Raw genomic sequence first — 24,610 nt, forward strand, 5'->3', positions numbered from 1 at the left:
GCACCGCAGTGTCTTATTATAATTAATAGAGTAGGGTTTGTTTATATAGCGGCATAGAGCTATTTTATAATTGCCACGGTTTTTACTCTTTCGCATAACGTCAAGAAAATATTAAATACACGCAAACTGCTAAAACGTATTAAAAAGATTAATGTCAAATATCATTTTCGTTTAGGTTCCCAGAAAAAGTGGATACATTTTAATAAGATAATAACAGTACGGTAGAAAAATTAAATTAATTTAACTCTTTTCTAATTTTGACAAAGGAGGTAATTTAAAAATACATTAAACTCACGCTAATAAAAAATGTAAATGCAAATATACGTTCGTCATAGAAGGAATTAGTGTTGCAATAATATAATTAGCAAAATGTGAATGCAAATTATTCGGATGTGTAAGAGGAAATTATTGTTAGAAAATTATAAATAGCATGGATTGATAAAAGGCAATCTTTTATTTATTTTATTCACTGAATGTAGGCCCTACTTTTTATTGCTTATAATTTTTAATCAACTATTCAGCACTATTATAGACGCGTCATCACGTTCATTAGGTGCGCAATGATTTTAGTTATGAAACTCTATTGTAAATTTTTAAAATTTAAAGTGCTGGAAATAAATTGCGTGAATGGATAAAGTGAAATATTGTATATATTATAGATACTGACTATTATTTATACTGTTTTCTAATTATTATTCTATCTTTCGGGTTTTATAGGAGAGGCGTAGCGAAGGGGGGGGGGGCATATGTCCCCGGGTGCCGACCTTAGGGGGCGCCAAAGTGGGTTGGAAAAAATTTGCGAGGGGGGGTGGTGGTGGAAATCGAAAGTTTTACGGCGGGGGGGGGGGGGGGGAAGGGGTGCAAATCGAAAGTTTGAGGGGGGTGCAAATCACCGGAAAGGGCGCGATTTGGCGCTACGGGCTAGACTGTGAGCAATATGCCTTTATGATTGCATTTAAATTGTGTTTATGTTATGAGTGTTGTGTTTGATTGTTCGTTTTTTTTTTTTTTTTTTGCGTTCGTTTGTGTTGTGTTTAGTTTTGTTCTGTTGGTACATTTAAAAAAGATTTACCGTGGCGGAGCACGGGATGCAGCTAGTATAATATAGCATCATTTCATATAGGCGAACGAATGTTCACATATAATATTCTGTACGTTGGTTTCTGTCATTTATTGGTGATTTCCATTGAACGGAAGTGGCATTTTGTTTTACTTCCGTGTGAAACCTACAACCAGTTTGCCATTTTAATAAGATGGACGAAATTTTAATTATTTGGGAGATCACTTCAGACCCCCCCCCCTACGTTATATATATAATGCTTAATGGTTTATCGTTGATTGTGTCTTACCTCACCTAATATAAAGCTCTTTCAAACAACAGGACAAAAACAGAAATGAAGGAGTGTGTGACACGATGTTGTCCTAACTACGAGGACAAAAATGGCGTCTGTCAGCCCGTATCATCCATACGAAAACGAAGAAGGAGAAAGTAGTTTCAGCCATCTTGGTCACGATGTGTTGAAAGTGTGTCGGGGAATGATGTGTTGCTGGTGTGTCGGTGATGTGTTGCTGGTGTGTCGGTGATGTGTTGCTGGTGTGTCGGTGATGTGTTGCTGTGTGTCGGTGATGTGTTGCTGGTGTGTGGGGAGATGATGTGTTGCTGGTGTGTCGGTGATGTGTTGCTGGTGTGTCGGTGATGTGTTGCTGGTGTGTCGGAACATGATGTGTTGGTGGTGTGTCGGTGATGTGTTGCTGGTGTGTCGGGACATGATGTGTTGCTTGTGTGTCGGTGATGTGTTGCTGGTGTGTCGGTGATGTGTTGAAAGTGTGTCGGGGAATGATGTGTTGCTGGTGTGTCGGTGATGTGTTGCTGGTGTGTCGGTGATGTGTTGCTGGTGTGTCGGTGATGTGTTGCTGGTGTGTGGGGAGATGATGTGTTGCTGGTGTGTCGGTGATGTGTTGCTGGTGTGTCGGTGATGTGTTGCTGGTGTGTCGGTGATTTGTTGCTGGTGTGTCGGTGATGTGTTGCTGGTGTGTCGGGGCATGATGTGTTGCTGGTGTGTCGGTGATTTGTTGCTGGTGTGTCGGTGATGTGTTGCTGGTGTGTCGGGGCATGATGTGTTGCTGGTGTGTCGGTGATGTGTTGCTGGTGTGTGGGGAGATGATGTGTTTCTGGTGTGTCGGTGATTTGTTGCTGGTGTGTCGAGGCATGATGTGTTGGTGGTGTGTCGGTTATGTGTTGCTGATGTGTCGGTTAGGTGTTGCTGGTGTGTGGGGGGTGATGTGTTGCTGGTGTGTCGTGCCATGATGTGTTGCTGGTGTGTCGGTGATGTGTTGCTGGTGTGTCGTGCCATGATGTGTTGCTGGTGTGTCGAGGCATTATCTGTTGGTGTTTTGTAGCTCCAAGACCACAGCTAACATGCAGGCTGTCAAGTTTCTAGAATATTCTAAGCAGCTCCGATTTGACCTGGCTTGTAGCAGGTAGAGGCTGCCGATTTTGTTGTACTTGACGAGATCAAAGCTCCATAAATGGTTGTACTTGATGACATCAGAGCTTCATAAAAATGATTGTACTTGATGACATCAGCGCTCCATAAAATGGTTGTACTTGATGACATCAGCGCTCCATAAAATGGTTGTACTTGATGACATCAGCGCTCCATAAAATAGTTGTACTTGATGACATCAGAGCTTCATAAAAATGGTTGTACTTGATGACATCAGCGCTCCATAAAATGGTTGTACTTGATGACATCAGCGCTCCATAAAATGGTTGTACTTGATGACATCAGCGCTCCATAAAATGGTTGTACTTGATGACATCAGAGCTTCATAAAAATGGTTGTACTTGATGACATCAGCGCTCCATAAAATGGTTGTACTTGATGACATCAGAGCTCCATAAAATGGTTGTACTTGATGAGATCAGCGCTCCATAAAATGGTTGTACTTGATTTATCAGCGCTCCATAAAACTAATGTGATAATGTCAAGGTCCATGTTTTGTTGGCCATAGTAGCGTGTTGTAGTGAAAGCATAGGACGAAAACTTTAGTTTGTTGATGTAGAAAATAAATAAAAATGTTGATCATACTTGACTAGTGGGTCAAGACTACCAGTAGCTTGACTGGACTTTGTAAATATATTTAGCCTGTAATTGATTAGGATATTGTGTTGTGCATGTAGTCTATTTTAATTGTAGACATCAACGTATAATGAAGTAGTTTTTTTTTATAAATGTTCACCTAGTAACCACTAGCTCGATTTGTATGACATGATGGCGGATGGGAGGGGGGGTGTACACAGTATGTAGGTATAAAGTATTATTTTATGACGTCATTCTCTTCTTTTTATGTCATGTAATGGGGATAAAATCAAATCATTTGGCTTGGACGATCTCCTTGTCGAAAAATTGGATATTTTATTTCAGTCAATATTGTAATGTGAAGATTATTTACACTATGACAGTTCACATTTTTAATTCAATCTTGTTATGTGGAGATTTTTATACTGTGACATTTGGTCTTTTCTTTTCGATGTTTTCTTTTTACAATAAATAATGAAACAGCTCGAGTTTTTGATTCGTTTTATTTTGTTTTTCATGTCTCAGAAAAGACTTTTTGTATAACTATAAACTACTAGCAGACGGTATGCGTTACACGTCAATTATAGGCCTATATATTTTAATGTTTGAGAAAAATATTTTATAAAAAAGTTATTGGTCAAAACGCAATGTTCTTAACAACATGTTGAACAATATTAGTGACAAAGAAAAGAAATAACTAAATAGCTAAAAATCCGATACATTTAAAATAACAAGCTACCAATACCTATTAGAATAATTAAAACCAAATTATATACATTACTAGCTGTATACCTGTGCTCCGTCACGGTGACTCTTTTTTAAATGTGCCAACTTAAGAACAGAACAAAACTTAACACAAACACAAAACTAAACACAACACAAACACAACACAAACCGGGACGTATAGTATTATGTAAAATGGTATATCTTCTTGTAGTTTGGTGCAGGTGTCTATAAAACAACTTTTTGGTGCGACCTTCTTCTTTTCTCCTTCGTTCTTAATTAAGTATATGATGGAGGATTTAAACAAGAAGCCCAACTTCGTGTATGAACTGGACTGTGGTCTCCAGATCAGCGGGTGCCCCATGTAGTTTTTCATTGATTGGGGTGTATAGGGGGCAGTGTTTAGATCGCGCCTGGCTATATAATGAACATTCTTGAAGGACGGGCCCCGTATTCTCCGGGGCCTTGCCATAAGGGCATATTTCGCCACACCAATTTTTTAGTTTTTTATGCATGTGCTGTTTTAGTCTGTTGTGGCCTGTTCTGAGTCTAAAGATTATGCATTGTTGGTTTCGTGTCAAATTGTAATATCCGTCGTCTTTTTTGTAGTGAGGGTGTGTGTCTACCACATTTTGTTTGTTTGTTTTTTATGATTCTTTTGATCTCATTTCCTTGTATCTGGTTGTGGCCCGGGATCCGCTTTAACTGTCTTTGATTAAAAATAAGAAGAAGAAAACAGTAAGTTTAGTGTATAAAATAAATAAAAGGCGATATTTAAAATACTTACCACATTTCACTTGATCAATCTACGCTAATTATGAAAAAAAAATATTTCCAAACACCAAAACAAAATAATAAAAGGATTTTTTTTCCTCCCGATGTAATGGTTTTAATAAAGGGAAGTAATTGTGTTTTCCTAATTTATCAAGGGACGTAAGGAAGAGTAAAGCACTAAATGTAAATAACTAAAGTTTTTGTGAAAGGTGATACATTTTTATTTTTCTTCTTAAATAAAATTTAGTTTATACATTTAAATATCTACCATATAAAATTTAGTTTATACATTTAAAACATCTACCATATTATTTTCAACAATAAGCACGGCCTCTAGTCTTGCACACCGTGGAGTGTACTGACCTAAAGATCTTTAGTTTGATCTCTGCTCTGTTCAGAAAGTAATGAACAAATAACAATAAAATACACTCATACATTTTTTATCCAGCACGTTATTTTGACACTTATTCAATGTGTTTTTAAGGAGATTTTAAAACATGCGTAAATTTTGAGTCATTGATAGATTTGAACTAATCAATAGCTCTTCACTTTCTAATTACATTTGCTTTCGGTATCTCGCCCATATTAACATGCTAGTCAGCAATGTCTAATTAAATTAGCATGTAAAACATCGATAGTTAATTAGTGATCAGTTAAACAAGCGTTTTCTAGAGCTATAACACCAGCTGTAGAGAAATAGATTTTGTCTACATGTCGCTCATTAGCTGAATCTCTCAGGTTAGTCATGTTGTCTTACATGTTAACTTTAACCAGGTTAGTAATGTTGTCTTACATGTTAACTTTAACCACGTTAGTTTAGTTGTCTTACATGTTAACTTTAACCACGTTAGTTTAGTTGTCTTACATGTTAACTTTAACCAGGTTAGTAATGTTGTTGTCTTACATGTTAACTTTAACCAGGTTAGTAATGTTGTCTTACATGTTAACTTTAGCCACGTTAGTAATGTTGTTGTCTTACATGTTAACTTTAACCAGGTTAGTAATGTTGTCTAACATGTTAACTTTAACCAGGTTAGTAATGTTGTCTTACATGTTAACTTTAACCAGGTTAGTAATGTTGTCTTACATGTTAACTTTAGCCACGTTAGTAATGTTGTTGTCTTACATGTTAACTTTAACCAGGTTAGTAATGTTGTCTAACATGTTAACTTTAACCAGGTTAGTAATGTTGTCTTACATGTTAACTTTAACCAGGTTAGTAATGTTGTCTTCCATGTTAACTTTAGCCACGTTAGTAATGTTGTTGTCTTACATGTTAACTTTAACCAGGTTAGTAATGTTGTCTAACATGTTAACTTTAACCAGGTTAGTAATGTTGTCTTACATGTTAACTTTAACCAGCTTAGTAATGTTGTCTTACATGTTAACTTTAACCAGGTTAGTAATGTTGTCTAACATGTTAACTTTAGCCACGTTAGTAATGTTGTTGTCTTACATGTTAACTTTAACCAGGTTAGTAATGTTGTTGTCTAACATGTTAACTTTAACCAGGTTAGTAACGTTGTTGTCTTACATGTTAACTTTAACCAGGTTAGTCATGTTGTTGTCTTACATGTTAACTTTAACCAGGCTAGTAATGTTGTTGTCTTACATGTTTGACCAAAGAAATAATTCATGTGGTCACCAGAGCGATACTATGAGCAGGACCATGACGCTCACGACATTTGCCATTGTTGTCATCCTGGTTAGCTTCACCTCAGGACAGCCGGGTAATGAATTATCTATACAAAGTGTACAACATATTCAAATATACAAATAAAGCTGCTTTTAATAAGATTTGAAATTAATAAAGTGTTCAAAATATTAAGATATAGGCCTACAAATGAAGCTGCTTTTAATAATAGAAACATTTGAAGCAAATATCAGAGCGTGTTAGTTGTGACATTTTTTCTCTCTAATTGAGAAGATTGTAGCCGTGGCGTAGATGTGGCTATAGTTGGAGCCGGTCCCAGTGGAGCTTACTCTGCCTACAGATACCAGGAGAGGAAAAATGTGACTGTTGAACTCTTTGAGCTCAGCGATCGCATCGGTGGCCGAGTCTACACAACCAGCTTCCCCGGGGTGCCTGGCTTGAAGCTGGAGGCTGGGGCTATGATGTTCTACCCTGAGCTGCACCCCACAGTACAGGGGCTTGTTCAAAAGCTGGGTGGGTTGACGTCATTATACATCAGGGGGGGGGGGGGTGGAGGGGTAGTGTTGTTTGGCAGACCTGACCAGTTTGCTTAATTAAACCCACGCAATTCTCTATGATGTTGTAGGTCTCCAAACTAGAATATTCCAGGAAGACGAGCGCTCTGGGGTCAGGTATTACCTGAGAGGACAGAACTTGATGAAGCAGCTAATTACACAGGATGGAGACCTCCCGTTCAAGCTTAGCCCTGAAGAGAAAATAAACCAGCATCGTCTAGCCCAGCAAGTTATTTTACTTCCACAAGCTTTTACTAATCTTACTCTCTCTGTCCTACTTTCTTCATCCGCCACGTCATCGTGTATTTAAACTTCACCTTCTTCTACCAAACTGTTTTGTCAAGATCCCGCAGGACGATAAGAACTTTGACATCATTTGATGTTTTATTATTGTATTTTAATGTATCAAAGTTTGTTTATAAAGTAATAAACTCGCGCTTTTACGCACATTTAGTCATCCTCATTTTCAACGTAGAGTGGACGGAATATATAGGCATATATAGGAATATATATATATATATATATATATATATATATATATATATATATATATATATATATATATATATATATATATAATGGGTGGACTAAGGGAAGCCTTAGTACAGGTTCGAACTCAAGCTCAAAGTTCGGGCTCAAAGTCCAAACACGCCATATTGAGAAAAAAAAAAGGTTTCTCCACCAGATACTTTAAATTTTAAAGATACTCCTGCTCCACTAGATAATTAAAGTAATACGCCTTAATCCTCTTTCACCAGCTACTATTTGGAGAAATTAATTGGCGCTAGTATAAAAACCCCAATCAGCCACTCAACATTTCTAGGTCTGAAAGTCTCTGATGGTAGAGAGCTGTTTAAGTTGACGTAAGTTATTTGCAGTGGATAATACATACATGTTTGTAATTGTATATATATATATATATATATATATATATATATATATGTAAATATATCCACTACATAAGTTCTTCTAACCGTTAGATTTGATGAAGCGTTGGATCTGGTTGCTACAAAAGAAGGAAAAGAATTGCTTCAAGCCTTAACGCTAGAGTTTCCTATAGCCACGCCCCTATCTGCTCTCAGTGTCTTTGAGAACTTGTTGGGAGATTATAGGTAATCTCTCAAAGATCTTTCGCTCTATATTCATGTACTTGATTACAACGATCTAGTTCTCTAAGGTAGATTTTTTATTTACCCGCTCTTGCACTGAAGTAACTTGTACAGCTCAAGTTTTTTTTTCTTCTTTAAACCTCTAAACAAACGTTAATGTTCAGACGATTGTGTTTCTTGTAAGGAAACGTTATCGATTACCAACACTCAATTGCCTTGTTGAACAAGTTAATTAAGATCCAAGTATTAGTCCAAGTGTTCAAACAGCTAATAAGGTTTCTCCCAACTGCTTTTATGTCTGACTACAGTGGAAACCGTACAGTCGCCACACTAACAGACGGCATGAGCGCTCTCCCTGCACGCTTAGTGGAGGAGTTTCTTAACTCTAACCCCAGGTCAGTTGATGGAAACTCTAGTCCAGGTCAGTTGATGGAAACTCTAGGTCAGTTGATGAAAACTCTAGTCCAGGTCAGTTGATGGAAACTCTAGGTCAGTTGATGAAAACTCTAGTCCAGGTCAGTTGATGGAAACTCTAGGTCAGTTGATGAAAACTCTAGTCCAGGTCAGTTGATGAAAACTCTAGTCCAGGTCAGTTGATGAAAACTCTAGTCCAAGTCAGTTGATGAAAACTCTTGTCCAGGTCAGTTGATGAAAACTCTAGTCCAGGTCAGTTGATGGAAACTCTAAGTCAGTTCATGAAAACTCTAGTCCAGGTCAGTTGATGGAAACTCTAGGTCAGTTGATGAAAACTCTAGTCTAGGTCAGTTGATGGAAACTCTAGGTCAGTTGATGAAAACTCTAGTCTAGGTCAGTTGATGAAAATTTAGGTCAGTTGATGAAAACTCTAGTCCAGGTCAGTTGATGAAAACTCTAATTCAGGTCAGTTGATGAAAACTCTAGGTCAGTTGATGAAAACTCTAGTCCAGGTCAGTTGATGGAAACTCTAGGTCAGTTGATGAAAACTCTAGTCTAGGTCAGTTGATGAAAATTTAGGTCAGTTGATGAAAACTCTAGTCCAGGTCAGTTGATGAAAACTCTAATTCAGGTCAGTTGATGAAAACTCTAGGTCAGTTGATGATAACTCTAGTCCAGGTCAGTTGATGGAAACTCTAGTCCAGGTCAGTTGATGAAAACTCTAGGTCAGTTGATGATAACTCTAGTCCAGGTCAGTTGATGAAAACTCTAGTCCAGGTCAGTTGATGAAAACTCTAGTCCAGGTCAGTTGATGATAACTCTATTCACAGGTCAGTTGATGAAAACTCTAATCACAGGTCAGTTGATGAAAACTCTAGGTCAGTTGATGAAAACTCTAGTCCAGGTCAGTTGATGAAAACTCTAATCACAGGTCAGTTGATGAAAACTCTAATCAAGGTCAGTTGATGGAAACTCTAATCACAGGTCAGTTGATGAAAACTCTAGGTCAGGTCAGTTGATGAAAACTCTAATCACAGGTCAGTTGATGAAAACTCTAGGTCAGTTGATGAAAACTCTAGTCCAGGTCAGTTGATGAAAACTCTAGTCCAGGTCAGTTGATGAAAACTCTAGTCCAGGTCAGTTGATGAAAACTCTTGTCCAGGTCAGTTGATGAAAACTCTAGTCCAGGTCAGTTGATGGAAACTCTAAGTCAGTTGATGAAAACTCTAGTCCAGGTCAGTTGATGGAAACTCTAGGTCAGTTGATGAAAACTCTAGTCTAGGTCAGTTGATGGAATCTCTAGGTCAGTTGATGAAAACTCTAGTCTAGGTCAGTTGATGAAAATTTAGGTCAGTTGATGAAAACTCTAGTCCAGGTCAGTTGATGAAAACTCTAATTCAGGTCAGTTGATGAAAACTCTAGGTCAGTTGATGAAAACTCTAGTCCAGGTCAGTTGATGGAAACTCTAGGTCAGTTGATGAAAACTCTAGTCTAGGTAAGTTGATGAAACTTTAGGTCAGTTGACGAAAACTTTAGTCCAGGTCAGTTGATGAAAACTCTAATTCAGGTCAGTTGATGAAAACTCTAGGTCAGTTGATGATAACTCTAGTCCAGGTCAGTTGATGGAAACTCTAGTCCAGGTCAGTTGATGAAAACTCTAGGTCAGTTGATGATAACTCTAGTCCAGGTCAGTTGATGAAAACTCTAGTCCAGGTCAGTTGATGAAAACTCTAGTCCAGGTCAGTTGATGATAACTCTAATCACAGGTCAGTTGATGAAAACTCTAATCACAGGTCAGTTGATGAAAACTCTAGGTCAGTTGATGAAAACTCTAGTCCAGGTCAGTTGATGAAAACTCTAATCACAGGTCAGTTGATGAAAACTCTAATCAAGGTCAGTTGATGGAAACTCTAATCACAGGTCAGTTGATGAAAACTCTAGGTCGGTTGATGAAAACTCTAGTCCAGGTCAGTTGATGAAAACTCTAATCACAGGTCAGTTGATGAAAACTCTAGGTAAGTTGATGAAAACTCTAGTCCAGGTCAGTTGATGAAAACTCTAATCACAGGTCAGTTGATGAAAACTCTAGGTCAGTTGATGAAAACTCTAGTCCAGGTCAGTTGATGAAAACTCTAATCAAGGTCAGTTGATGAAAACTCTAATCACAGGTCAGTTGATGAAAACTCTAGGTCAGTTGATGAAAACTCTAGTCCAGGTCAGTTGATGAAAACTCTAATCACAGGTCAGTTGATGAAAACTCTAATCAAGGTCAGTTGATGGAAACTCTAATCACAGGTCAGTTGATGAAAACTCTAGGTCAGGTCAGTTGATGAAAACTCTAATCACAGGTCAGTTGATGAAAACTCTAGGTCAGTTGATGAAAACTCTAGTCCAGGTCAGTTGATGAAAACTCTAATCACAGGTCAGTTGATGAAAACTCTAGTACAGGTCAGTTGATGAAAACTCTAGTCCGGGTCAGTTGATGAAAACTCTAGTCCAGGTCAGTTGATGAAAACTCTAATCAAGGTCAGTTGATGGAAACTCTAGTCCAGGTCAGTTGATGAAAACTCTAGTCCAGGTCAGTTGATGAAAACTCTAGTCCAGGTCAGTTGATGAAAACTCTAGTCCAGGTCAGTTGATGAAAACTCTAATCACAGGTCAGTTGATGAAAACTCTAGGTCAGTTGATGAAAACTCTAGTCCAGGTCAGTTGATGAAAACTCTAATCACAGGTCAGTTGATGAAAACTCTAATCACAGATCAGTTGATGAAAACTCTAATCAAGGTCAGTTGATGAAAACTCTAGGTCAGTTGATGAAAACTCTAGTCCAGGTCAGTTGATGAAAACTCTAATCACAGGTCAGTTGATGAAAACTCTAGTCCAGGTCAGTTGATGAAAACTCTAGTCCGGGTCAGTTGATGAAAACTCTAGTCCAGGTCAGTTGATGAAAACTCTAATCAAGGTCAGTTGATGGAAACTCTAATCACAGGTCAGTTGATGAAAACTCTAATCAAGGTCAGTTGATGAAAACTCTAGTCCAGGTCAGTTGATGGAAACTCTAGTCCAGGTCAGTTGATGGAAACTCTAGGTCAGTTGATGAAAACTCTAGTCCAGGTCAGTTGATGGAAACTCTAGGTCAGTTGATGAAAACTCTAGTCCACGTCAGTTGATGAAAACTCAAGTCCTGGTCAGTTGATGATAACTCTAGTCCAGGTCAGTTGATGAAAACTCTAATCAAGGTCAGTTGATGAAAACTCTAGTCCTGGTCAGTTGATGAAAACTCTAATCACAGGTCAGTTGATGAAAACTCTAGGTCAGGTCAGTTGAAAACTCTAGTCCAGGTCAGTTGATGAAAACTCTAATCACAGGTCAGTTGATGAAAACTCTAATCACAGGTCAGTTGATGAAAACTCTAGTTCAGGTCAGTTGATGAAAACTCTATTCAAGGTCAGTTGATGAAAACTCTAGGTCAGTTGATGAAAACTCTAGTCCAGGTCAGTTGATGAAAACTCTAATCACAGGTCAGTTGATGAAAACTCTAGTCCAGGTCAGTTGATGAAAACTCTAGTCCGGGTCAGTTGATGAAAACTCTAGTCCAGGTCAGTTGATGAAAACTCTAGGTCAGTTGATGAAAACTCTAGTCCAGGTCAGTTGATGAAAACTCTAGTCCTGGTCAGTTGATGAAAACTCTAGTCCAGGTCAGTTGATGAAAACTCAAGGTCAGTTGATGGAAACTCTAGTCCTGGTCAGTTGATGAAAACTCTAGTCCAGGTCAGTTGATGGAAACTCTAATCCTGGTCTGTTGATGAAAACTCTAATCAAGGTCAGTTGATGGAAACTCTAGTCCTGGTCAGTTGATGAAAACTCTAGTCCAGGTCAGTTGATGAAAACTCTAATCAAGGTCAGTTGATGAAAACTCTAGTCCTGGTCAGTTGATGAAAACTCTAGTCCAGGTCAGTTGATGGAAACTCTAATCCTGGTCTGTTGATGAAAACTCTAATCAAGGTCAGTTGATGAAAACTCTAGGTCAGGTCAGTTGATGAAAACTCTAATCACAGGTCAGTTAATGAAAACTCTAATCAAGGTCAGTTGATGGAAACTCTAATCCTGGTCTGTTGATGAAAACTCTAGTTCAGGTCAGTTGATGAAAACTCTAATCAAGGTCAGTTGATGAAAACTCTAGTTCAGGTCAGTTGATGAAAACTCTAGTCCTGGTCAGTTGATGAAAACTCTAATCAAGGTCAGTTGATGAAAACTCTAATCAAGGTCAGTTGATGAAAACTCTAATCAAGGTCAGTTGATGAAAACTCTAGTTCAGGTCAGTTGATGAAAACTCTAGTTCAGGTCAGTTGATGAAAACTCTAATCACAGGTCAGTTGATGATAACTCTAATCAAGGTCAGTTGATGAAAACTCTAGTTCAGGTCAGTTGATGAAAACTCTAATCAAGGTCAGTTGATGAAAACTCTAGTTCAGGTCAGTTGATGAAAACTCTAGGTCAGGTCAGTTGATGAAAACTCTAATCAAGGTCAGTTGATGAAAACTCTAGGTCAGGTCAGTTGATGAAAACTCTAGTCCAGGTCAGTTGATGGAAACTCTAATCCTGGTCTGTTGATGAAAACTCTAATCAAGGTCAGTTGATGAAAACTCTAGTTCAGGTCAGTTGATGAAAACTTTAGGTCAGGTCAGTTGATGAAAACTCTAATCAAGGTCAGTTGATGAAAACTCTAGGTCAGGTCAGTTGATGAAAACTCTAATCAAGGTCAGTTGATGAAAACTCTAGTCCAGGTCAGTTGATGAAAACTCTAGTCCAGGTCAGTTGATGAAAACTCTAATCAAGGTCAGTTGATGAAAACTCTAGGTCAGGTCAGTTGATGAAAACTCTAGTTCAGGTCAGTTGATGAAAACTCTAATCAAGGTCAGTTGATGAAAACTCTAGTTCAGGTCAGTTGATGAAAACTCTAGTTCAGGTCAGTTGATGAAAACTCTAATCAAGGTCAGTTGATGAAAACTCTAGTTCAGGTCAGTTGATGAAAACTCTAAGTCAGGTCAGTTGATGAGTTCAGTTGTTGTAATGTGTTCAGTTGTTGTAATGTGTTCAGTTGTCGTAATGTGTTCAGTTGTTGTAATGTGTTCATATTTAGTGCTCATTTGTTCTGTGTTTTCATGTTGTTGTAGAGTACAAAGATGGCGCCTCTGATATGCTCATGAATGTATAATACATGCCACGTGTTCTATCTTTACTCAGACAGCACAAGTTGACCATAAACAGACGACTAGACTCAATAGAGAAACGTGCAAATGGTTCTTACACTTTGGTCTTCCAAAAAACAATGACACAAGACAAAACCACCACCGATCTAGTAAGTTGATATTATGTCAATGTGAAGTTAACATCATGCGATTGGAATGCTTGCGATTTGTTAACATTAAATTCATTTACCCCCATGTACATTTCAGTGGAGTTTAAATAACCCCACATCCGGAACGAAATAGAATTTAGAAAATAAATACTCACACCAGTGTCGGAGCCCCACCCACTGTGAAAAAGTCACTGTCGCTACACCATCCCTACTCCGTTTATAACCGAAACTACTGCAACTACCCCTCTCCCCTTCATGTTTCTGCATGTGGACGATCTTTTAAATGGCATCGGCTTAGAACACCATTTTAATGACATAGGACAGGGGTCGGCAACCTGCGGCTCGCGAGCCGCATGCGGCTCTTTTGAAATCAAGATGCGGCTCTCCAGCTCCTTGAACAACTACTAATAATCTTAATAAAAATATAAGATATTTGAAATTTAAAAAATGTTAGTGGCTCTTTAAAACCAGGGAAATTTTGAAAATTGTAACTTTTGGCTCTTCCGCTTCAAAAGGTTGCCGACCCCTGACATAGGAAGTAGAGAAGCATTGCACAAATTTGACCATAATGTTTATCTTTGGACAGGGCGAGACTGATGTGGTATGTGCAAAGACTGTGATCCTGGCTTTACCAAAGTGTGCACTTCGGCAGCTGAAATGGGAGCGACTTAAGTAAATATTTTCTTCAATCTTTACCTTTGTTAACTTTCGTATCCTTGTAGGTGTGCTTAGTTTATGACGGCGCAATTTTATAGACAGATGTTTGACTATTAGCGTTGCAGTGACTAGTCTGCCCCCCCCCCCCCCCCCCCCCAGTGTGTGACGTCATTTATTGACGACCACTACTTACAATGACAAGTGTAGGGAAATATTAAAAACGACGTCTTTAATACCTCATTATTTTACAGAAAAAAATTTCAAGGTCACTTTAAACTGCCATTCTCGAACATAATACAATTTCAAAGTCATATAATAACTATTCTTACAACTTATTTTTTTATTCTTTAGAGAAAAGGCTGTAGCTGAGGCGATTAACGATGCTGTTAGAGATCTGGCCCTTAGCAAAGTATTTTTTACTTTCCCGAGCAAATGGTGGCTTCAGAGTCCCCCCTCCAACATAACCTTCTCAGATTTGACATTCACTGCGGCCTACGATTGGGGTCAGACAAGGAAAGACAACACGCTCGTCTATGGCCTGCTGGCCAGTTCTGCTAGAGGTGGCGCCACTTCACGTCTGGAACAGCTCAACTCAGTGGGCGAACCAATCCAGGGCTCCATGCCGGGCCCAAACAAGGTGAGCAGTGCTCTCAAGGAGGAGCTGCTCACCCAACTGGCGCGGGTGGTTGGACTGGACCGTGAGAAAATACCTGAGCCCCTCCATGCCATGTCCCAGTTCTGGACGCTGCCCAGTGACAGGTGTGGGCTGGTCACCTGGAGGTTCGGCTACAACTATGAGCAGGTGTCGGCCCGACTGGAGCAGCAGCTGTTGAGTGGCGACATCTACCTTGTCGGCTCGGACCACGCCTATGGTCATCACACCATCTGGGTGCAGGGGGCGCTAGAGACTGTGGACAAGGTCATGGGCAAACTACTGCACCAGTAATTGGAGCTATTAAGCTACTGCATTCATTCAGACAACCGCATCATTAATTTGCTCTTTTTAATGCATCGTTAATTTGCTTGATCCAGATTTAATTGCTTTTTTTCCGTAGCAACTAAAAATTGAAAGTGTACATCTAAAATTCTTTAAAGGTCTGGTAGTTCGATGATACTGTTTCCTTTATCAGATTATCTTGTGTATTCTTCTCTAAAAACTACTTTAGACTAGGCTAAGATTGAGACACCTATTGTTTTGTTTTAAAATTGCACATAACTTGAGTTGTGCTGTGCCCCCCCCCCCCCCCCCCACCTTGATAATAAATTGAAGCTCCAACACAAAACCAATCCGTTGCACTTGTTTTTTAACCGCTGACACCAATCAATGATCACAACCATTGGAATTACTAACTAGTTAACAGAAAAAAATGTTAACAACAACAGACAAATTGTGTTGGAAACATTTTTACCAACAGAAAACAATGGTAACAACAATAGACACAAATTTTGTAGGAAACATTTTTTACAAACAGAAAACAATGTTAACAACAACTGACACAGATTGTGTAGGAAACATTTTTTTACCAACAGAAAACAGAAACCACCATTGGCTAACAAGCCCATAGCACAGCCCTATCCTTTCTTTGCTTTAAAAAACTAAAAGGAAAAAAATGTTCTCTCATCCTAGTTCTGTTAGATCCAAATAAAACAAAAAACTTGACATGTTTAAAATGGAATGTAGCATCAAACTGTTTAGCACTTATACTAAACTATACAATGATATAAATATAAAAGTCAAACATGTCAGACAATTTGGAAGCAATAGGTGACTGGATCTAAATATATAACAATCTACAAACTCCAGCACTAGTAAGGTCACTGCCACTAAGAGGCTCTAAGACTCCAACACAAGAAATCAGTGCATATAAACAACCAACATTACAAATAGAAATAACAGATGCTCACATATTGACAACCACAAGAAATCAGTGCATCAAAAAATTAGCATTACAAGCAGAACAACAGATGTATATTAAAATCCTGTTCTCTTGCTGTTCAAAATGGTAGTTAAAAAATAAATCAATTATTGGGCTACATACTTTTCCAGTGGAAAAAAGATATGTACTTTTACACAGTATTAAGATGTACATATTAAAAATATCTATCCAGGCCTTGTGAATGTAAATATGAACGAAATAAATAAAATATAAAACCCGCGCCCACAAATTACCTGAAAAATAGTCTTGTAATGAGGTAAAAAAAAAATTTATAATTAAATTTAAATAATACCTCTACAAATAAAATGCATCCAAGTACGATATGATATTTAAATGAAGTTTAAACGGACTGAGGTGTTTCTATTCTTAATGTCAAAAATCTTATTCATAAAATGTGTTAGTTAACTATTTACATGCATAATAATTCCACAACCTTTGAAATGACAACAGAAAAAATTGCAAATGTAACAATACATGATTGTTATTTGAAACTATTTTGTGTAAACTAGACATCCTGAATCAGAAAATTTTAACTTTAGTCTCTGAAATTTCTGAAACTGGTTTAAGGATGTGGTTTAAAAAAATACCCAATGATTTATCTAACATATTTGAACATATCAAATGCAATTTAAACTGTTGTGGGGTACAATTCTTCAGAAATAAATATTTGTCCTTAAATAAGGAATTGTAAAATTAACATTTTATATTATAAGGAAAAGTAAAGATTCACAGAAACTAATAGAAATTTCTACTCAAAGATCAAAAGTGAAAAAATCACCAAGGTAAAAGTAAATTGCATTCAATTAGCATATCATATCTAAAGAATATACTGCATTTAAAATTGTATCTATAATATTCATCACATTGTATTTGATTACTGTATTTATATTAAAATAGAAATGAAGTCAATTACAAACATGCTACAGGAAGCTTCAAAGTCATACAATCATCACATCCTCACATTGAACCCAATCATCACATCCTCACATTGAACCCAATCATCACATCCTCACATTGAACCCAATCATCATACGCAGCAACTTGAGTTAACAGGCAGCTGGGGTGCTCATGGTAAACATGTATTCACACAACTCTGACTCACTCACTCGTAAAAGTTTTTCCTCTAAACCGCAAAGTAAATAAATCTGAAAAACATACAATAAATGGTTATATTGATCAGCTTAATTATTATTTTAACTTATTAAAAATTAGATAATTTCAATCTAAAAGTTAGTAACACCATTTTTTAGTCTATTTTTACCTTTGATTTTCGCCCTCTACCAAATGGACAGAGAGAATTATCCCCTTGATCCATGATTAAAACATGTTGACCTTTGTCCAGCAGCAAGGTGGATGTACGTCCTAAGATGACAGGTGAATGGGGAGGTGACTGCTGGCTCACTTTAACAAAAGGACAAACATCATACTCATAGGAACCTTCTTTCAGCTGGAAGCACTGTTTGCTAAGTGGATAAAAAACTCCACCAGGACCAAACATCTGAAATAAATAACAAATTTTTGTTTAAATTCAATTCAAATATTTTCTATCTTTTTACAAGCACAATATTCTGTGAAGCGTAGGAAAAAGTTTTAAAGCTTACTTTTCTATCCTTCTCAATTAGTTCGTTAGAGGCTTTCTCCAAATATTTTTGCTGCATTATCTTTCCTCTAGCCCTAACAACAGCTTCATTATTTCGTACAGCAATAATTTCTTCACATCTGTCAGAACAGGGGGCATGATACACAGAGCCAAGTGGTTCTCCTTCTAATTAGGATAAAATGTTGGAATTATTCTGACAGCAGAATCAGTTCATGTGTTCACTGTGTCTAGGGCATAAACCCCCCCCCCCTCTCCCCAGTCAATGTGGTGGCATAGTATGGAATAAACTCGACTTAAGGGTGAATTTTTAATAGACTAGGTGGGTAACGTCCTATTCTAGTTCTTTTTAGTGTAATATAAGAGGAGAGTGAAATGACCAGGGGTCATTGACAGGGAGGAAAATGTCCTCCCATGTTGATTTTGTATAGTTTAAAACTTAGTGTCCTCAGATGCTTTCATTTTTTTAAAAAAGGCCAAAAGTTCTAACAGGTAGGAATTAAGTATCAAAACATTTTTTTAAATGTTATTTTCAAACTAGTCATTTCAAATGATAAAGAGCTTTAATCTTTAGCAGTTTAACTACAAGCACCAAACATTTGCTAAACAAAATGAATGTGCTATTTACTTTTTTACCGTACTGGTCTAAAATAAAATAATATTTTTTGATGGATGTTATCAGTGCTTATCACAATGACATAGTCACTTTTTGCAATGTTATCTTAAACTATGTCCTAGCTATTACACATAGCAATTACTTTTAGTTCAAGTAATTTATCTCAGTAACTGCATGTATTTTGTCAGATAAAAGTTTGTTCTTTGTGTTAGTACTAATAAATTCTATTAGTTGATTGATCAAAAAACAAAAAAAGGTTGGAGAAGGTATAAAATATTACCCATCAACCAACATAACAGAAAAAACTTTTATTCAAAACTTTTTGCTATTTTTTCAGAAAAAAAAAATAACTTATGCTGGAGATGTTTTAGTTTGCACCCACCATTTATTTTCATAAAATCTGGTACTACGGCCCCGCTCCATTCATCACTCCCATCACAGCAATCACAAATGCCATCATTTACTTTACTTGATCCAATATACTGATGTGTAGAGCCATCAAGCTGCCTTGTGCAGTAAAATCTAGTGTTAAATAAAATACTATAATCACTGTTCAATGATTAAAGCAGTTTAAATCATGTAACTGAGTAATTCTGGTAGCCCAAGTTAAGCCATGTTACACTATATACAGACATTAACTTTATCGTTAGCCCAAGCAGTGATTCTCAAAACAATATACAAACTCTGTATTAAGCTAACAAACTTTTTACTATGAAAAGTTAATTTATTTAATAGTAGTTAACATTATGCAGGTACATTAAAAAATGCTAAGTTTAAAAAGGCTTGGTCACTAGCTTGTGATTACCTCCCATACTGACAGGCAGATGTTCCTGGCTCATCACTTGAGTCAGGACAGTCACAAAAATCATCATTCACTTGCTCAAATGGAATCTTCATCTTATTGATAAGTGAAGAAACAAAAAAAATACTGCTGTTTAATACTTCCATTGCTAACTTAATAATAAACTGTCAATTTATTAGATTGTATGTTAATTAAAAAATGAATTCAATATAGAAAATAATAATAATAAAAGTTCAAAATCTAACAAACACTCTATATTTTATTTTTACATTTTTTAAAAATTGCAGCACTTTGGAATTTTAAACAGCAAAAAAAGGTTAAATTATCCAACAAATGTATAATGCTTAATTCAATTGTTTTTTCTTTCAATATGTTTTGCTTTCAGCATAATATTCCAAAATGGATTCTTTAATAATTAATGCTGAGAAAGTGATGTAGTTAGGTTTATGGCCTTCTCATCAAATATAAACATTGTATTAATAAAGGGAAACAAGTATTAGTTAAAGACAGCTCTAGGTTTTCTCACCACAGAACTAAAGTGTTTTAATCTAAAGGTTGAGTAGTTGAGCAATTATATGCTGAATTCACTGGTGAAAACTGTAAGGGAATCAAACTAATAGTCTAAGTCTCTGACCAATGATATTTTTTATTGTTAATTCTTCAAATATGTGCTCCTAAAATCTTTCAAATTTACTGATAATCTTTATAACCAGCTGCCTCAATCCTTAAATAATATCTTAGAAACCTCACATTTTCTGCTCAAGCATTTAACAGCTAGAGGTGCAAAGCAGTTCTTTTAGTCAAATATATACTATTTTTTTTTAACCTATAACTTACAGCACGGGTTCCCAACCTGGGGGTCGCGACCCCCCTGGGGGTCGCGAAGGGCTTTCTGGGGGGTCGTCAAATGGTATATTAAACCTTATTAATGAAAAACAAAACATTAATATTTAGAAGAATATCTAAAATTCGGCTTTACAAACATCACTGGAAATGGAATAGAGAAGAAGCAATGGGTACTGTATAAAGTTGTTCTCAGTCACGAGTTTATGAAATCTTCAAAACTAAAACGTCATTTGAGACAAGTCATTCTGAACACACTAAAAAGATATGGAGTTCTTTCGTCGGCATGAAGCTAGTTGCAAACGTCAGAGACTTGATCGAACAGGAAGTTTTCACACAGCATTAGTGCAGGCATCAAATGAAGTAGTGATAGAAAATGTCAAGCAAAAAATATAAAAAAAAACACAGTAGGAGAAAATCTCATCAAACGCTGCATGTTGAAGATGGTGAAGTTAATTCTTAGGGATTCCAGCGCAATAAAAATGCAACACATATCTCTGCCTAATAATATTATTCAGCGGCTTATAGCAAACATGTCCGTAGATGTTAAAGAACAAATTTTTAATGAAATCAAGCATTCACCATTGTTTGCTTTTCAATTTGATAAATCAACAGACGTGAATTCGTGTTCGAAGTTGCTGGTCTTTGTCTGTATTCATTCAGATGATAGCAAAGAAGAGTTGCTATTTTGTGAAGATAGCGTGGAGAAAATAAATACTTTTTTTTAATTTGATGACTAAAATGGGTTAAAACGGCTGTGGGGGTTTGTACAGATGGTGCACCATCTGTTTTGGTCAAAATCGGGCTTTCAGAAAACAGAAAAGATATAGCTTCCTAACCACTGTATGATTCACCAGTATGCCTTTTGCATCAAGACTCCATTGCTAGTAAAAGTCGTACATTATATTAAGTCTGGAACCTTCAAAAAGCTGAGCAAAGACATTAATATAGATCACAAAGTTCTGCTTTTCTACACTGGCTGTCAAATAAATTGTTGTGAATCGTGTTTTTGAATTGAAATTTGAAATCAAATTGTTCTTGGAAGTGCAAAGGAAACACGACCTTTTGGTATACTTAAAACGAGAGATACATTCGAACATCAACATCAGCTTAACCTGAAGCTTCAGGGAAAATGAGCGAATATTATCACTTTCCATAATAATCTCGGGGCATTTTTATCAAAGCTGCAGAATTGGCGAAGAAAATAAATCTTGGAAATATTGTAAATTTAAGAAACTCTGCAGTGTGGTAGATGAATCGGATTGTGAGATAATTAAAATTTTGAAAGAAGCGATTTATGGGCATCTGGAATAATTGAAAACGAACTGCGGCGCCATTTATCTGAGTACAAATAAGAAGAATCTGCATTGACGCATGTCACATTCCCTTCTTCCCTTGATGTTGCCAGTATTCCCGATGAATTACAAGATGAATTATTTGATTTGCAGAATGATTCCGCGTAAGATGAAAAACTGCACACACAATTTTGGTGTAGTATTCACCATTCATACCCAAACGTATTTTCAAGAATAGATGTTCAACACTATTCTCCGATTAAAAACAAAATTAAGAAATACATTTAATGTTGATAATGGCATAGGTTGGCGTTAACAATAACTTATTAACCGCGAATGTTTAGTAAATAGAATGCAATTTTACTCATCGTATTGAAGCAGTTATCAAGAGTAGTTCGTATTGAATGTCTTCTAGAAAATCTTATTTTAGTCCTTATTAATGTCCATACTAATTTCGGCTTTTAATTAATGGGGGTCGCGGGTCACGTAATTTTTATAAAAGGGGGTCGCCACTCGAAAAAGGTTGGGAACCACTGACTTACAGGATCTGTTATGGGTGATGAAGTAAAAAAGTAAGTTATTCCTTACATTATATATTTACCATGTTAGAAATCATCCATGTTATTAAAGGACATTGATAAGCTATGACACAGTGTTAATTTGAATGAAGTTCCACTTACTTGTGGTAAGGTAAGACATGTAAACAATTTATTGCTATCAGGTTTATAAAGATGCTGCTCTGAAGCATGCACTCCTAGCACATCAGGATTGAACTGTTTCACTAAGGAATACTTTGTTTCATTTGAATGTGGGTGATTTTGTTCCCTATGTTGAAGAATGTTTGGCTGGTATTTTTCTTTTCTATTGTTTGTTAAATTTGTAATTTGCTTGTCTTTGCTATTATCCAGAACTTTTAAAGCAACATTGTTCAAGTCATTTTTTAACTGCTTATCTTTATGTGCAGCAGCATCTTTTGATTTAGCTTTTTGTAAATCAAAGGTATCACTTTGAAGTCCCATCTGGAATTTGGTATCAACATCTACAACTCTATTGCGACCTTTATAAACATCAATATAATTGTCCTCGATTTCTTGTTCATTGCCTAAATGAAAACCTCGTACACCAACTCCTATATTTTTCACAACATCATCTTCAGTCCATCTGCTGGATTTCTTATTAGACAACTGATTTAGTTTTGAAACAGTAAAGCACTGAAGCAGATAGAACAAAATTGCCACAACAGCCAGCAGGCCTAAAGTTTTATATTTTCTTCGAAAAAGAGCAGTCATGATTTCCAGAATCTATTATTCTTTCTACTACATTTGAAAAAATTAATTCAACCCATGTCAAAATATGCAGAATTTTTTCTTCTTTAGGATAAACGAAATCCTCCTGAAAAGTAAAAACAAAATTTTGTAGGAATTAGCCTACTAGTGCCATTGATAAAAAATGTTAGGCATTGTTTATCACAAAGTGCACTGTTTGACTTTGAGTATTGAATAGGCCTACAATTTAATTCAATTTATACATCAACAATATTTTTCCTTTAGCCTTTAAAAAGTTTAGGGGTTAGCCACTTTTTATTTTATAAAGTCCGACTATGCCTACTAGTACTAATAAAACGATGGATTACCAAAACGGCAACTAGATTTTCTAGATCTAGATTCTAGATTCAGGGCTGATATGGTAGTGACAGTGGGTAGGTAGTGATTCTAGATCTCTAGATCTAGATCTAGAAATTCTAGATCTAGATTCTTGATCTAGAATCTAGAATTCTAGATCTGTCAACAAGAATACTTTACTCGAATAACTAAATAAAAAATATCGACAAATTTTTAGTAGCCAAATTTATAAATATAATTTAAATAGTTAAAGGACACAGCCCACAGCGACAACACTAGTTATAACTTACAAAGCCTAAAGTTACACTAAAGTATATTCTATGCAACTTACGACGTTGTAAACAAATGGGGGCAGCCATTTTAAAACACGATTTTTGTAAATAGTAGATCTAGATCTAGATGTAGATCTAGAAGTCTAAAGTACAGAGAACAATATTTAATATTTAAATTACAGATAGGCCTAGGTCTTGATTAACTGATTATATTTTAAATGGCTGAAATGTGTAAGAGTATACGTGTATTATACACAGTCGTATATATTTTCTACATTGATTGTTTAACAGGAATTTAAATTTTAAATACTCATGGCATTAATAGGGCCAGTGAAAAAGCACTCCCCCACTTTCCCAAAATCGGTGTGTTTGTGTGTGTGTGTGGGGGGGGGGGGGGGGTGTTCATTGTAAGTTTATTATTGAATTCTTCAAAAAAGAAAAACCACTCTCCCCCCCCCCCCCACCTGTTTTAAACCACTTGCAGAGAGCATGTTATGTCATTTGTGATCATCACGGTCCAGCAGGTCAGAGAAGAATCATATGGTCCAGCACAGAGGCGTAGCGACCCTTCCCGACGCCAACGGACAAACTTTACGATTTGCACCCCCCCTCAAACTTTCGATTTGCACCCCCCCCCTCAAGATTTCGATTTGCACCCCCCCCCCTTCAAACTTTCGATTTGCACCCCCCTCGACCCTCGACCTTTCAATATTTATTTTTCCAACCCATTTTGGCGCCCCCTAAGGTCGGCGCCCGGGGACATATGTCCCCCCCCCCCTCTCGCTACGCTACTGGTCCAGCAGGTCATAGAAGAATCAGTACCATTAATACTTGTGTGATCACCATTAAATCCTTCTGGATGTAACATTTTACTCTTTTAACTACAAGACTATGAAAATTATTTTATTATATTTTTGTTAAATATATAGGCTTATATCATAACATCAAGGGACTGAAATTATTAATAGTTATGAGATATAAGCTAAATATTTAAGTTTCTGAGTCACAATTTTTTATTATATAAACGTTTGTCTTTAGTAGAAAGCCCTAAGTAGGATCAAATTTTAAATGAATTTATGTTCATATAGTGGAATACATACAGGGGTTGATCTGCTGAACAAAAAACAACACCATAATAAATGTAATGTAATATGTTTATGAATGTATTAGCCTTATACTATACTACTTGCATTTGAATTAATTAATTTAATTTTCTAGTTAAATTAGTTTTCTATAATTTTATATCAATGATATTTAATAATTATCAGTATTGTTAAATAATGTAAGAGACCCAAG

General features: G+C 36.6%; 3 protein-coding genes across 3 annotated transcripts in view; 2 read left to right on the top strand and 1 right to left on the bottom strand.

Annotated features, from left to right (window-relative positions):
* LOC131927503 (zinc metalloproteinase dpy-31) overlaps positions 1-3,557 on the top strand; it is a 49,739-nt gene extending 46,182 nt beyond the window's left edge. Inside the window, exon 18 of the mRNA XM_059283188.1 lies at positions 1,382-3,557. Coding sequence (XP_059139171.1) covers positions 1,382-1,493 — 112 coding nt within the window. The 3' untranslated portion in view covers positions 1,494-3,557. The remainder of the gene's footprint in view (positions 1-1,381) is intronic.
* Positions 3,558-6,149: 2,592 nt separating this feature from the next.
* On the top strand, positions 6,150-15,592 carry LOC131927573 (L-amino-acid oxidase). Its single transcript, XM_059283287.1, has 10 exons — positions 6,150-6,170; positions 6,229-6,310; positions 6,508-6,747; positions 6,860-7,013; positions 7,547-7,651; positions 7,769-7,900; positions 8,206-8,292; positions 13,559-13,673; positions 14,260-14,345; positions 14,682-15,592. The coding sequence occupies exons 2-10, from the start codon at positions 6,238-6,240 to the stop codon at positions 15,274-15,276; spliced, it is 1,587 nt and encodes a 528-aa protein (XP_059139270.1). The 5' UTR covers positions 6,150-6,170; positions 6,229-6,237; the 3' UTR covers positions 15,277-15,592.
* A 235-nt stretch (positions 15,593-15,827) lies between these two features.
* LOC131927584 (glucosidase 2 subunit beta) lies at positions 15,828-23,454 on the bottom strand. The gene is made up of 7 exons (XM_059283293.1): positions 23,374-23,454; positions 22,101-22,812; positions 19,286-19,377; positions 18,863-19,002; positions 17,869-18,032; positions 17,529-17,765; positions 15,828-17,412 (listed from the first exon to the last, which is right to left on the bottom strand). The coding sequence occupies exons 2-7, from the start codon at positions 22,707-22,709 to the stop codon at positions 17,314-17,316; spliced, it is 1,341 nt and encodes a 446-aa protein (XP_059139276.1). The 5' UTR covers positions 22,710-22,812; positions 23,374-23,454; the 3' UTR covers positions 15,828-17,313.
* Positions 23,455-24,610: the final 1,156 nt, after the last annotated feature.

This window comes from Physella acuta, unplaced genomic scaffold (assembly GCF_028476545.2).
Source record: "Physella acuta isolate Inbredline_101_S28 unplaced genomic scaffold, ASM2847654v3 ptg000088l, whole genome shotgun sequence".
NCBI classification, from domain to species: domain Eukaryota; kingdom Metazoa; phylum Mollusca; class Gastropoda; family Physidae; genus Physella; species Physella acuta.

What these genes read in the sequence shown, in the direction of transcription:
- LOC131927584 (XM_059283293.1), bottom strand. Translation starts at nt 22,709, where the DNA reads ATGACTGCTCTTTTTCGAAGAAAATATAAAACTTTAGGCCTGCTGGCT. An exon ending in TAATTGAGAAGGATAGAAAA is followed by an intron (nt 17,766 to 17,868) that starts GTAAGCTTTAAA and finishes TATTTATTTCAG; the next exon opens with ATGTTTGGTCCTGGTGGAGT. An exon ending in GTAGAGGGCGAAAATCAAAG is followed by an intron (nt 17,413 to 17,528) that starts GTAAAAATAGAC and finishes TATGTTTTTCAG; the next exon opens with ATTTATTTACTTTGCGGTTT.
- LOC131927573 (XM_059283287.1), top strand. Translation starts at nt 6,238, where the DNA reads ATGAGCAGGACCATGACGCTCACGACATTTGCCATTGTTGTCATCCTG. An exon ending in GGGGCTTGTTCAAAAGCTGG is followed by an intron (nt 6,748 to 6,859) that starts GTGGGTTGACGT and finishes ATGATGTTGTAG; the next exon opens with GTCTCCAAACTAGAATATTC. An exon ending in AACTTGTTGGGAGATTATAG is followed by an intron (nt 7,901 to 8,205) that starts GTAATCTCTCAA and finishes GTCTGACTACAG; the next exon opens with TGGAAACCGTACAGTCGCCA.